General features: G+C 37.5%; 1 protein-coding gene across 3 annotated transcripts in view; it reads right to left on the bottom strand.

Annotated features, from left to right (window-relative positions):
• LOC145771384 (calcium/calmodulin-dependent protein kinase type II delta chain-like) overlaps positions 1-12,893 on the bottom strand; it is a 36,666-nt gene extending 23,773 nt beyond the window's left edge. For all 3 annotated transcript variants that reach the window (XM_082583142.1, XM_082583140.1, XM_082583143.1), the window contains exons 1-7: positions 12,398-12,893; positions 5,528-5,622; positions 4,612-4,671; positions 2,791-2,845; positions 2,296-2,361; positions 1,879-1,951; positions 1,144-1,246 (exon numbers count right to left, since the gene is read on the bottom strand). In XM_082583142.1, coding sequence (XP_082439268.1) covers positions 1,144-1,246; positions 1,879-1,951; positions 2,296-2,361; positions 2,791-2,845; positions 4,612-4,671; positions 5,528-5,622; positions 12,398-12,471 — 526 coding nt within the window. In that variant the 5' untranslated portion in view covers positions 12,472-12,893. The remainder of the gene's footprint in view (positions 1-1,143; positions 1,247-1,878; positions 1,952-2,295; positions 2,362-2,790; positions 2,846-4,611; positions 4,672-5,527; positions 5,623-12,397) is intronic.
• Positions 12,894-14,133: the final 1,240 nt, after the last annotated feature.

Raw genomic sequence — 14,133 nt, 5'->3', positions numbered from 1 at the left:
TACATACAATTTGGTCAGGGCTATGGAGTTGGGCGAAAAATATATGATTCCGACTTCTGGTTTATAACTGGCCAACTCCGACTTCAGTGACGCCAGATTTTTTGTGACTTATTTTTGTCTTTTACTTTTTTTAAATTTATTATCACTTTAAGTTGTAACTGAAATTGAAACGGCAACATTAACAAAAAATGACAAAAATAAAAACTTCTATTTTCTGGTAAAGTTTGAGAGCGCAATACGGAGAACTAGAAAGAAAAATTAAAAAAAAATGATCTTTAGCAAAAATGTTCATCGTTTTGTATCAAGCATTCAAGCTTGAGTGGACTTTTTTTTCAACAACCCCGACTCCGGACACGCCACAGCCCTGAATTTGGTTTGATGTTGTTTGATAAGTAATAACTAGGGCCGTGGCAGACGCAGACACAAACATTCTATAAGCTACTAGTACTACCTACATGAAACTGTGCTTGAATGCTTATTGATTAAATGCAGTGGACATTTCAATTCTAGTAGTGATTTGGAAATGAAACGAGTGTTTGATTCGTTGTTAGAATATGTTATTGTTTAAAATACATGTAAAAACTTGCATGCGAGTTGTCAATTGCGGAGATTAGCATAAATTTGATGTTTAAAAAAATAACATAATATTTTTCGATTTTTCGGTCATAAAAAACTTGTCGGAGTAGTAACGGGGCAGTTTAAAATCGATGTTGCTCGACAGAAACTCAATAAAATAGATAGAAACTGACTATTTCAAAATGAAATATGTACAATTCTTCATTTACTTTATTCAGGAAGCTTGATTAAAAAAAAGAAGTTTTGTTTTGAAATTCTTTTGCTATAAAAACCTCTCACTATAGTTTTATGAATATGACGCACGCCACGTACTTTTAATTCTACGACGCTTTCTAATATCTTTTGTTCATTCTGACTTGAGCAAATGGCGCAAAGATATTGCTTAAATAGGCTATTAAAGTAGGAAAAAAATAAATAGCCAATAATTGTCTCTAAAAGTAAGAAAAAAGTATGCATATAGTACATAAACTAACACGGACAAGTTCTTAAAAATCTCAAACTGAGATTTCAATCTGTGTTACGGTAAAGAAAATACGGTAATTTGCACATATCGCGGCATACACTTACCATACCATTGTGTAGGGGTGTCGGAGACTTCAATTGCCAAGCCAAAGTCAGCAAGCTTTACAACAGCACCTTTTTCTTTACTTGCAAGAAGCAAATTCTCTGGCTGTGACAATGGATGCATGCAATAGTTTTGAATAAAACTAATAAAAGTGGTGGCTACATAAACATATTGGGTGCAGAAAAACGACATTCTCTGCGTTTGAGCAGCTTGCTACAATCTTCCTATTCATCATCATTCAAATTTGATTTTGTCCCCACTAGTGGGGTGACCCATTCTTTCCTTGCAGCGATTGCCTTCACTCCTATTCTTTCATATATCATATATAATAATACTAATCAAACAACAAATACTATTAATACTACAAAAAGTGCTCAATGCTAAGCATAAAGCCAAGCAGAGCGAATTAAATCTAGAGACTCATAATAATAATCTGTATATATGCTATAAAACATACATACTGTATTATAAACAAAGTTTTTTTATTCACATGTCAATCAGGATGATGAAAAAAATGTCTACTCTTCACAAGCTATGGACACGGCCGAACACCCGTCCTCAAGTTAATCAAGCAATAAAGTATATTACGTTAATCAAGCAATAAAGCACCTTATAAATATTTTTGTAACATACTGACTATCTCACATTTGAATTGTGAATGAAAACAACAACAAAGAATTCATACAAAATTTATTTCAAAGTTATGCGAAGTTACGTTAAAGCACGCACTTTTGTACCTTTAAATCTCTATGAATAACACCGGATTGATGACAATGTGACACAGCATCGAATACTTGCTGGATGCAATGACTGAAAAACCAGTTGGAAAGTAGGTGATTGATATATTTTAAAATCAGAAAAAATTGTTAAAAGAATAAGCAGACTTAACCAACTGTAAAGTTATTCGGTGCAAAACTAAGCCTGTAACGTGACACATTTAATTTTTTTTGTAAGTCAGTCTCTTCATAGAAAAAGAAAGCATTGTTAGCCACCATAATATTTGAAATCCTGCTTGACTATAAAGGACGGTCAGCATATCAAACATACACTTTATAGCACCACAATCATCGGTTACGAAAGTGTCTTGCTAGATCAAACATATCATATACATATATATAGATCATATACAGTAAGTAAAATCGAGTTCTTCTAACCTTGCATCAGCCTCACTGTAGTATTCTCTTGCTACAATATCTTCAAATAGTTCGCCACCTGTTACCCTGCAACAAGGAAGCCAAACATGATGTTGGAGATAGATACTCACCACCACTGATAAGTGAACTATGTCATCATCGCTTTGTCTCTCTTTATTGGGTGACGACTGACGAGTGAACAACATGTGCAAAAATTTGAAGAATATTTCAAAAATTTTTTGTGAGTGGTAAACATACCGTACTTTGAATACAAAGACTGTAGTGTCAACTTATAATTTAGAGATCACAACATTACGATATAGTCAAAATCAAAGCTGGTTGCAATAAGGTACTATCCTGACATGAAACCGAATCACAAACACGCCATACATTTCTTATGCCTGTCACAAATTCATTCATTTGTGACAATGTTGGTTGAGTCGTTGTTATGCTTTGATTTTAGATGGAGTGTGTAACCACATGCAACTCACAAATTCAATATAAAGCTCTACTTACAAGTCAAAAACGAGGAAATGGAAACCGTCTTCTGGAATGCTTGCATGGAGCCTAACTAAATAAAAAACAGTTTAAATTTATAAAATGTATTATATTCACTGTAATAAGCTAGAGTAGGCTATACAGCTGAATCCAGTCGAGCACATACTCAATTTGCCAAGCATTCACGCCTTTATCCAGACTGTGTACTTTTCCACAGCTAGTTTTTGAGGCATCCCAATGGTTTCGATATTTGTTTGAACTTGATTTGTCTGGCAATGATCAATTTTGCTATTTTATTTCTAGGTGCCGTTATTTGAAATTTCAACAGCTCACCTTTCTGTCACCTGCAGTTATTTAATAATCAGGTTCGTTTCGTCACTGCAAAGATACGATCATACCACAAAACCATGACAACCCATATGCACATGCCATGCCAACATGTGAGCTTCGTATTTGACTTGAGGCATATTTGTTTTGCTTGACAGCAGTCAGAATTGCTTACACTACCGGTAATCGATATTCTGAGTACTGAGTAGTAGTCTTTATGTATTGTGTGATTTCGGACTGCTTTTACAATCCAAATATTGAACTAGATTTTGGCACTTGTGTTGGAAATTCGAAGAGCATCTGGCAACACTGGTAACGGAAAAATTTGACTTTTTTTCAGTGAAACTAAGAGTTCAGCAGTGATTTGAGATTCAATAATCACACTTTGGCACTTTTTACTCTCAAAACTATCAATCACATCAAAGATATATAAAGTACATTTAGCCTAAAGTAGAAAATCAAATTGCATCAGCCTCCTGTCATTATAATTATTAAAGGTTTGCACGTTGGCAAGGCCTGTGCATACAGATCACTATGTGTAAAACTCATTACGGTTGCATATGACTGTTTTAAATTTTTCATGTAATTTTAAAGTGTATGGGGTATTTATACCATTGTGTCTGCAAAGAGAGTCCACAACAATTTCGCTTTACACATTTTAGTTTTATGTGCTTTATTTTACTTTCTTAAACAGAACAATTAGATTTGTTATTCAAAACCAAATATAAATCTTCTGTTTGATCATGTAAAATGTTCACATTACATTCAAGCAACCCAATCATACAACTAACCAGTATATATACAAGCAATAAACAGAAATACCGGTATGTAATTACCACGGAATGGCCCGTTTCGGTGAGTCCTATTCGGTGAGTCCGATCCGTATTCAGTGATTTTTTCATTTTTTTTTTTAAATTATCATGTATCGTAGCCTAATTATCATTGCCGTTTTAGGGTTAGGGGGTAGGGGTTAGAGGTTAGGAACTCACCGAATCGGACTCACCGAATAGTAGTAGACCCTAATTACCAGTACGGTATTTTAGAATTTAGCATGTTTGTGTGATGAAACAGACAGGGTCATCTTACATGCAATTAAGGAGATTTCTCTGCGACATAGAGTACAGTATTGATTCAATTCAATGATATTTCGATTCATTTCTAGCATATCTAATTAATTCACCAGTAACCACATACCAAATACAGAAAATATTTGTATAATCGTACCAGTAAAAGTACAGTAGCGCATTTTGTGAAGACAACTTTGACATCCAACTATGATTAAACAGTGCAATTACGATTACAAAAAAATACAATTAAGTTATCCTCCAATTTCAGCTTTTCTACATATTTCAAAGAAATCATAAAATGGCAACTATATCATAACCAAGCAATAGTAACCATTGAGGCCAATTAGATTACTTGACTGTTGGTTCCATTGTACACTTTCAGCGAACTATTTGTGACACCCAACCAGACCACTTATAGCTTGCTGATCAATGTCCTGTTACTCACCAATATTTGGGTGCTTTAGCAAACGACAAATTCTTGCTTCTCTATCAAGTTTTTGAAGCTCTAAATACAAACATTAACCAAATCACCCAAAGTCGCATAGCATGCATAATTGCATATTGCATACGTGCAATAATGTAAAATATCCACCTTTCACGTGTTGGTAAAATTTTGGCAACAAGTCAAATTCAAACTTGTTGTTGTGAAAGGTTGAGAGCACTCTGGACACTGGACAAGTTGCTTGTGAACCATAGCAAAGCAAACTGATTGCACATTTTTTTTACATTTATTCTTTTACCATTTTTAACTATTTAGTTGAAATGAGAATTCAATTTATCAATGCCATTGCAAATTAATATACGATGGAGACCTTAAGTTTCAAATGCAAAGTCATATAAAACAAAGATTGCAATACTGTAGCAGAAAACAGTGTGTCCGCTGTCCGGTGCCCAGTCTTCACTACAGATTTTATCTGTTGTCACAGTTTATGAAATTGATTCCATTTTAAAAACAAAGATTGTTTTTTTTTAAATTTTACTATTGTGATCAAAACACTACACAATATCAGGTGACAACTATACATTCTTGCAAGGTCCAACATAGCAGAAAAATACATCAGTTCCATTGAATAAGGTTGATGGAGTAGTGCTGGAGACCTCTTGTATTTCTATTTGTTGAAGAGAAAGAACATACAGACAGAGTACAACAATATCAATAATTAGAAAAAAATTCTATGCATCACAGGTTACATCAGCCATATATATATAAGCTTGGTCTCAATGATATTATTAAAATAAATTTAATTTGTGTCACATTGCAACTGGTCACAACATAATATATATATATAATGTTTTCATTGTCATTGTATGCAGATATTTTTTTGACAAAAACTGCCTAAATGTAATGAAACACAACCAACCTCTTCCTGACAATTTCCTGGTATTGATGATTTTAGCAGCATACTCTTGCTTTGATTGCTTGTGAATGCACTTTTTTACTATGCTGAAAGCCCCTCTATAAAAAGAAATGGTTTATGTCAAAGATTTCCTAAAGGTTAGAATCCAGGCCTCTAAGCTCCTTTATTTTTCAGGAGACCAAGCATGGCCTGCTAAAGCTTCTTCTCAGCAGCTAAATTCTCGTGCCCAGCAGTCAAAATAAAAAATCCGTTAATTAATATTGTGCTTTTGCATTCACTCAAGGGAGAACAAGGCAAACAAGGCCTTGAAACATATTTAAGTTTAAATCTTATTAAATATTAAAGTTTTATCAGAATAATTTCTCATTGGCATGTGAAGGGCTTCGCCTTGTTTGTAAAAAAAGGTTGCAAATGACAGTAAAGAGAAAAAATATTCAAATATCAACAGAGCAGAGAAATGTTGGTTTATGGAAGCCGGAGACCAAACATGGTCTACCGTCATGGTAGTTTCAGAGGTCATTTCACAACTTCTCGGTGGCCATGGCCGTCGAGTGCTTAGAGGCCTGATGATGTCATAGATTGGAATAGACTAAAAATACAAGATGAAGTACGGTAGCTGTTGAGTGTGTGGACTATTTTACCTTTGCATTACTATTTTCTAACTACCATCAAAACCCTAATAGACGAGTCAATATAAGGTTGAACCCCGAAAAAATTGATGCAAAAGGTTTTTCAACGGATTCTGTTACCTATGGGCCTACTAAATAACATACTAAAAGTCTACCAAAATCGGACCTCCAGAAAGGGGTCATTTTCAAGATGGCGTCCAAGATGGCCGCCGAGATGTTACATTGCCTATATCTCAATTGCTATTCAAGCTAGAAAGGCGGTTTAGGTGTCTATCCCTAGGTTTTCGGGGTCAATGAATCGAATTAAATAGGTTAAATTACGATAGGCTGATTATCTACTGAGATACGTATGATTTGTATATAATATACGACCTGGGGGAGCCCGGGGACATTTCGGACGCAGCGATAGGCCAACATCAGACAGAGCAGAGCATGATATTAGCAAATTCACTTGAGGCTTGAGATAAACCGCAAACAAAATCATCTTGACTTCCATTATGTAACACGAGCTTGAGAAAAGTGGTTTTCCAACATTTCAGTTTCTATACTTTTGGCAGCTTGATAAGCCGAATAGTGGTAAAATTTTCAGAGACAACTCCTCACTTTTCATCGGAATAAATTCCATATGTATTGGTGCCAAACGGTTTCCAGTACACTTTAAAATAAAACATTTTTTCGACAACAAAACACTCGAAAATCCGTCCGTAGTATCCCCAATCTCAAATTTCCCTTAATAAGATGGAATTATCATAACAGCATATTACATGCGGCATGACAGGTACTATCAATACAGGCATCTAAGAAAAACTGCAACCAACAGGAGACTCATACTTGGCCTCCTACAGTAGATGAATACAGGGGATTAATCTGTTCTAAAGAATGGTGTACCATTAAAGTCTGGACACAAACACATTCAGAAAATCATTGGAATTACAACAGTAGGCTACAAAGGTAAATCGTAAACCAGGGTGATCAGCCCGTTTGTTGTCTTATTGCCTACGGCTGTCTCTATTCATCATCTTCCGACTCGTCTAGAAGAAACTTGTTATGTGGATTGTCACATTCTTGCAGTTGGCATGGTCCACATGCAGCGGTACATGGTAGTCCATATCCTCTACAGGAGCAGCGAAGTGTCTTCCAGGCAGTGGAGCAGTTGCAATGAATGACCTTCAAGAGACTGTCTGGAGCAGCCTTCATTTTTGACATCAGTAGGATGAGCCCATTCTTTTGCAGGTTTTACTCCCAATTCATGACATCCATACTCTCTGCTTTTCCCATCCAGACCATTATCTGGTAGTAAACTCGACGACAGTGAAATTGGGTAGCAGATTCAGTTGGTGGTTGACTCTCGGGCGTTACAAATGATGAAGCAGAGACAACTTTCTTGCTGAAGGTGTTGTATCGCATTGTCGCAAGGGAATCTGTGCTCTGGCCATCAAAGAAGACAGCCATTACTTGGCACCCAAGGTCATCGGTTATCTTTGTGGTCTGGTTTGGGGCAGTGAATGATTTAGCATAAGACCGAAGAACAGGATCTCCGTGCATAAGTTTCCGAAAAGTAGTCTTTTTGCCAACACCGAATATCCGAGACGTAGGGTCACAACCAGTCATGGCATGGATAAATATCAACTCAGAACACATGTCATGTCCAAAGATGTTTTTCAAACGGTTGACGTTGTATACTTTGGTACTGCCATCAGCTTTGGACTTGTCTGATTTGAAATAAAGGCCCTTACTATCTTCTTGTGCATAGTAAACAATTAACACAAGGAGATCGGTATCTTCTCCAATCAGCGTTGTTGTCTGGAGAAGAGATGTCTCCACTGCGGCCTTCACAATTTCTACATCAGCATCCCCAGATGCATTCACCACGGTGCAATTTTTTCCCGAAGTTTACCACTTATCATCCAAAACAAATTTTGTTTATTAGCATCTTGTCAAAGGAACTCCTTCTTCTTGCCTGTGAACATAGTCTCAGCTGTAAAGTTGACAACGGGATGAAGATTACGTCCTCTTTTTTGATGCATGTTGTCTTTAATGGTCGGCCCTTCTTCATAACCGTCAAACACAATGGTCGTACCTGATCCATATTGCCGGATGGTGAAATCAACATATGACCGTGCTATTTCACCATAGCTTTGTCCACGCTGCCATAGCATGTGGTGAAGGAGTGAACCGCCATCAAGTACGTGGCACTCCGTTTTTGGCACAGAATGTAGGATTGCATTACTTGCGTGATCACAGATAGCGTGTGCTAACTGTGGCTTATCAGCTTTTCGGAATACTTGTCTCGATTCAAAGAGAGCAGGAGGGAAAGGACTAAGCTCGTAACACATAACTTCCTCCAGTGATAGATGTCCAGCTTGGGAGACCACCATGAAGCGTTGAAAAAGAAGTGCAGTATCAATGGTTCGATCAGGAGCGACCTTGATAGTAGATTTTTGCCCAAGGGTCCTGGCTCTATCCTTTCTACTGAATGAGTATGCGAATGCAGGTTGTCCTGTCATTTTTTGTCCAACAGTCTCATATTCGTGCACGTTCACACTATCATCGGCTACAACACCAGTGACAACGCCCACTACGGAACGACAACCGAAAATACCGCTTGCTTCTGTACAAAAAACGCCAAACCAGCCAAAGTCGGCGGGAAAATAGCACGCCTGGCAGAACTCTTGCAACTAGCATGTTGCTCCAGGAGGGTCAAAATAAAACTATGCACCAAATATCGCGTCGATGGCGCGAAAAAATGTTGCTTTTTTTCATAACTAACTTTCTTAACATTATTAGCATTTTAGCACTTAAAATATCCTAAAAATAGCAAAATGAAAGCCCATAAATTATGGTCCAAAAACCCCAGACTCAAAAATAAAACCACAGAAGTGCATTAAAAAAACAACCTCTGGCAGCCCTGAGTGACTTTGCCTGAATAAATCTTTTTGACTTTAACAACGATTGTAACAACCAGCGGCGCAACTAGAAAAAATCAAAGGGGGTCGGCAACGAGAAAGAAAACTAACAATTATTTGTAGAAGTGGATATATCACAGTTGATCCAATTCTGTGACGTGCGAAGCGACCGTTTTCGCTCTGTCCGCGCTTGCTCCTCTCTCAAAAAAGTTTCCGCGCTTTCGAAAGTAGGCAGCAAACTGTTTGCTCTCCAAGCCCACATTTTAAAAAGTAGTCGACACAAGCTTAGGACCTGGATAGACGTCAAGATTGTAAAGAAAATTTAATTGCCGTCTTTTTGATACCAAAATTATAAAATTGGTTTAAGAATGTGTGAAGTTGCGACCATACGAAGGTTACAAATCAGACTAGCCTAAAGCCAGCTGCAGTTTCGTTTTGTGGGTTAATCAGGTTGCATCCTAAGTAGGGATGCCCAAAGTAGAATTTCAAATCCTTAAGATTCGAATCCATCCAGAATCGAATCTAAAAACCGCTTTTTATCGGGTAATTGAATTCGGAAATAATACGGAGAAAGGAAAAAAATTTAAAAAAAAAATTGAAAAAATGCTCCACCGTCCGCAAAACGCCTGCAAGTCACGTGCGTCGTGCATGCCAATCCGTTTCTGCATGTGATTAACAGAAGTCCCTTACGTGTGTGAGAGAACAAAGGAAAGAAGAAGAAAACGATTGAACCTGAGAATGAGAACTTGTTAAAATGATGGCTTTGCAAAGCTTCTTTTTCATGCCGTTGTAAGCGTAAAGCTGAGCCGGTTTCCCAAGCCATTTTGTTTTTATGACATCATATTGCATGAATAAATGACGGTCTGTTAATATTTTGTATTGCGGTTTATGCGACATGAGCGTGAAACAAGTTTGGTATGCATAGGACGTAGCTTGAACGGACACACGTTAGGTAGTACGTAAGTCTCAGTCTAGTTAGTCGTCCCTCTTCTTGAAGTTGCAAACCTTAAAGAGGGCTGTCATTCCGGCTAGACAGCCCCCCTAGTTGCGCCCCTGGTCACACATTTGTTGATCCAAACTAATCATTTTAACTATTCAAAAGTACTAACTTATAGACATAAACATGATTTTTTTTGTAACATTTTCTTTGTTTTACTTTCCCTTCATATCTTAAATTTTTCTGAAGGTGTTGTGACCGTGCCAAATTTCTTTCAACTCAATAAGTTACTTCGGTCACAAGCACGTTTTAACGTTTGCGTTTTGTCGCTTCTACCTTTTTCTACACTTTGCTATGTTGACGTGAATTGTTTTTGATATCATTCAGAAATAAAAACAACTGAACTGACATGACGAATTCAAGCACATTTTAACGTTCGCGTTTTGTCACTTCTACCTTTGCTATGTTGACGTGTATTGTTTTTGATATGATGGTCAAAAATAAAAATAACTGAACTGACATGACTGTCACGATTTCTTTCTATCTCTTACCAGGAAAAAGACTTGGAAAGGTTCAATGACGTAGTTTAATGGGTCAAACCGAAAAGCAGTCAATTAAATGTCGAATGGTTCTACCAGTGAAATGATAATTTAACTTCTTGAAGAACTTTAACAAACGGCTTCTCAAATAACTCTAATTTCGAAAACAATTTATATTAGCACCAATTCTCATCTACTTGTATTCGATTACTTCAACTCTCAATCAACAATAATTTCTGCACCAACTACCAATCCACAACCCATAACACAACTCTCATAATCAACTCATAATAATCAACTCAATAATAATCATTACGCAAATTACACCACTATTTATAGAAGGTTGTTTCGGTCTAGTAACATCGAGAAGGTTACGTAATGTCACATTGTTCTGTCAAGTTGCAATAAATGTCAACAAGCAGAAGCTTGAAGAAGTCTAAAGAATGTCACGTAGGGTATAAGGTTCTTACATAATAAATATTTCGCAATCGGACATCTACTGTTAAACATTCTTATGACGTCATGACAAACGACGCTCAGAAATTATGAAAAACAACAGAACATTCCAGATTGCATGCTTACAGACGATTCTGGAAATGCATTACATAATAGAGATTTCTCATTCAAAGGTTACTTCAGGTCAATACCCGATAATAACACATCGCTCAAAATTCCATAATGAAAACAGCACATTCTATCGAGATACAAGCAGCCCGTCGCAAGACCTTGCACATTGATTGTGACAGGTTTATGCGACATGAGCGTGAAACAAGTTTGGTATGCATAGGATGTAGCTTGAACGGACACACGTTAGGTAGTACGTAAGTCTCAGTCTAGTTAGTCGTCCCTCTTCTTGAAGTTGCAAATCTTAAAGGGGGCTGTCATGCCGACTAGACATGCCCCCTAGTTGCGCCCCTGGTAACAACCGATTTTTGTAAGGTTGATAACGGACCCTGCATCCAACAGCTGTGCCTTATTTTGCTCGACAGGAACGGCTACCATTTAGGCCTCAATTCATCACATCTGACTCAAGCTGACCAATGCTTATTCAAGTACACAAAAACACTTACTTGGAATCCACGCACACATGCCAATCATCATCAGAAAGAAATTATTAAAAAAATACGCCCGTCCACCGCTCTAGTCGAAACGCAAAAGAAAACTTTTCGATAAATGAAACACGAAGATTCAAAACTCATGCGGCTGGAGTTCACTGAAGCATGAACGCAAAACAAGAACATTCAAAAAAAGAAAGGGATCGCATAAATCGTTTCTACAACGATAACTTCGTTTGCATTGTGATGCGACTATGCATGCATTCATGTGATTATGATGTCACAAACACAAGAACAATAACAACTTGAATACCACCATCTACCCAATACGCAAAATTATTTAGAAATATGTCGTATATTTTATTGAAAATGACCTCTTTCTGGGGGTCCGATTTTGGTAGACTTTTAGTATGTTATTTAGTATGCCCATTGGTAACAGAATCCGTTGAAAAACCTTTTGTATCAATTTTTTTGGGGTTAGGTGCCTTTTTTCCGTATATTGACTCGTCTATAACCTAATTCTGAAGGTTAGGATTAGAAAATAGAAAAATAAAGGGAACTAGTAAAAGGCATAAACAGCTTTTGTTTGGTTAAATGCTGTTCAATGTTGACACACTGCACCATGTATGTCTTGGTAGATTCCAATTGTTGACGCATATTCACCTATATAGCATTTCTGACCAGGGCAGAGACTTGTACACCAGCTCCATTATATTAGTAGCCTACCCATTTTATTGATCCTATAAACTTGAAAAAGGCTGCTTGCTCAAATTAAATATTTTAATAATGAATCACACTTTTACTTACTTTCCAAGCTCATCACATAGTGTGTATGTATCAGAAAAGCCTTGTGTCCAGTTTTGATTTTCTGCATTAGTCATACCGTAGTAATATTGGATAGAAAACCTAAAAACTTAGATTTTCTGTTTCAAACATTGAATTTGTCATTTTGCAACAGGCTTACATAGAAAATTAAAAAAAATATATACAGTCAACCCCGCTTAATCGGACCACATCGGGACCAAGCCAAATTGGTCCGATTAAGCGGGTGGTCCCATTAAACGGGGAGAACGAATTTCGTTATTTTTTTCATCGTTTTTGAAAATAGTTTAAGCATTTTAAGCACCTCGTTGGCGTTAACGCGAAGCTGTAGCTGCACTACCATTATTCTCATGCTTTGCCCATAGATCTTGCAATTCCCTCTGTCTGTAGCCTACTTCAAGCCTTAAAGCAGCCGGCGGCCATGGCCGCTAAGTAGTGCTTGAATGACCGCCGGTGCTACCTCCTCAGTCGGCCAATTCGGCCGCCGGTTTCTTCTAGCTAATTATTTAATTTTGCAATAGAATGATCGTGGATTAACTGTCGAAAATATCTAGTATCAAAGAGTGACGCAGAATTAGGTCACCGCGTCATAACCACCACTGTTGTATTGTGCGGGAACATTTGCAATTGCATGGAAAATATCCAGCTGTGATCACCCAAGTCACGTTTATTTTAACAAAGTGTTAATCCGAAGTGCTAATTTACATCGGCTGCCAATATTGTCATTTTTATGTCGATTCAATGTTGTCGGACATTGAATCGTTATTAAAAAGGAGAACTACCCAGACAACAAGATTTGTCATTTTTACCCTGATTTAACAACTGCAAACGTAAAATCAATGTAAAAATGATGAACTTTGTTGTCTGGGTGGGTTAGTTGACATCCAAGAGGAAAACACGTGTCTTCAGAGTTGAGAAATGTTTCCGTTGTGGGTTAGTGACTTCACACCCTCAATGGTGACATCATAACGGTATACTCGTAAATGACCAGGTTTTATGAAAAAGCAGTATGCAGTTGAAACAATTTAGTGTCGTTAGTTGGTTCCGCAGTACCGGATTACAGTCCCGATAAAGCAGTTATTGCGTGGTACAACGATTCTATAGCAGGACGTCGCCCAGACTTCAGCAACACCAAGTGATCGTTTTGGCAATGTTGCAAGTTTAATTCTATTTACTTGTGCTGTCGTTATTTGTATTTTGGCCTCCAAGCACGCAGATTTGGCCGCCGAAAAGGAGCTCTCGGTAGGCCACGATGGCTGCCGGAAAAAAAACACGAGTTTTAAGGCCTGCTACTTCACTTTAAAATGGCTTAGCGAGAACGTAGCACGTTGCCCACATCAACTCTTGACGCGTCACCTCGCAGAAAAATGTACAAAAAGTAAAAAACGTTAACCATAAAGGCCTATTTTAGGGCGGAGGGTGGTCCGTTTAAGCGGGGTGGTGGTCCGTTTAAGCGGGAAAAATTGTACAGAAAAATGGATTTGGATTGCAGTGCAAAATGGTCCGAATAAGCGGGTGGTCCTATTAAACGTGAGCCGATTAAGCGGGGTTGACTGTATATATCACTTATAACAATGAAAACTATTAATACTACAAAAAGTGCTCAATACTAAGCAAAAAAGAAAAGCAGAGAGAATTAAATCAAATATAGTTACTGTATTACTATCTGAATCCTTACCAGCCTGTTTCACCTACACCAGGGGTCACCAAATGGCGGCCCG

This window comes from Aplidium turbinatum, chromosome 5, assembly GCF_918807975.1.
Source record: "Aplidium turbinatum chromosome 5, kaAplTurb1.1, whole genome shotgun sequence".
NCBI classification, from domain to species: domain Eukaryota; kingdom Metazoa; phylum Chordata; class Ascidiacea; order Aplousobranchia; family Polyclinidae; genus Aplidium; species Aplidium turbinatum.
The sequence above is the reverse complement of the archived record's forward strand: the minus strand, read 5'-3'. Positions and strand labels throughout refer to the sequence as shown.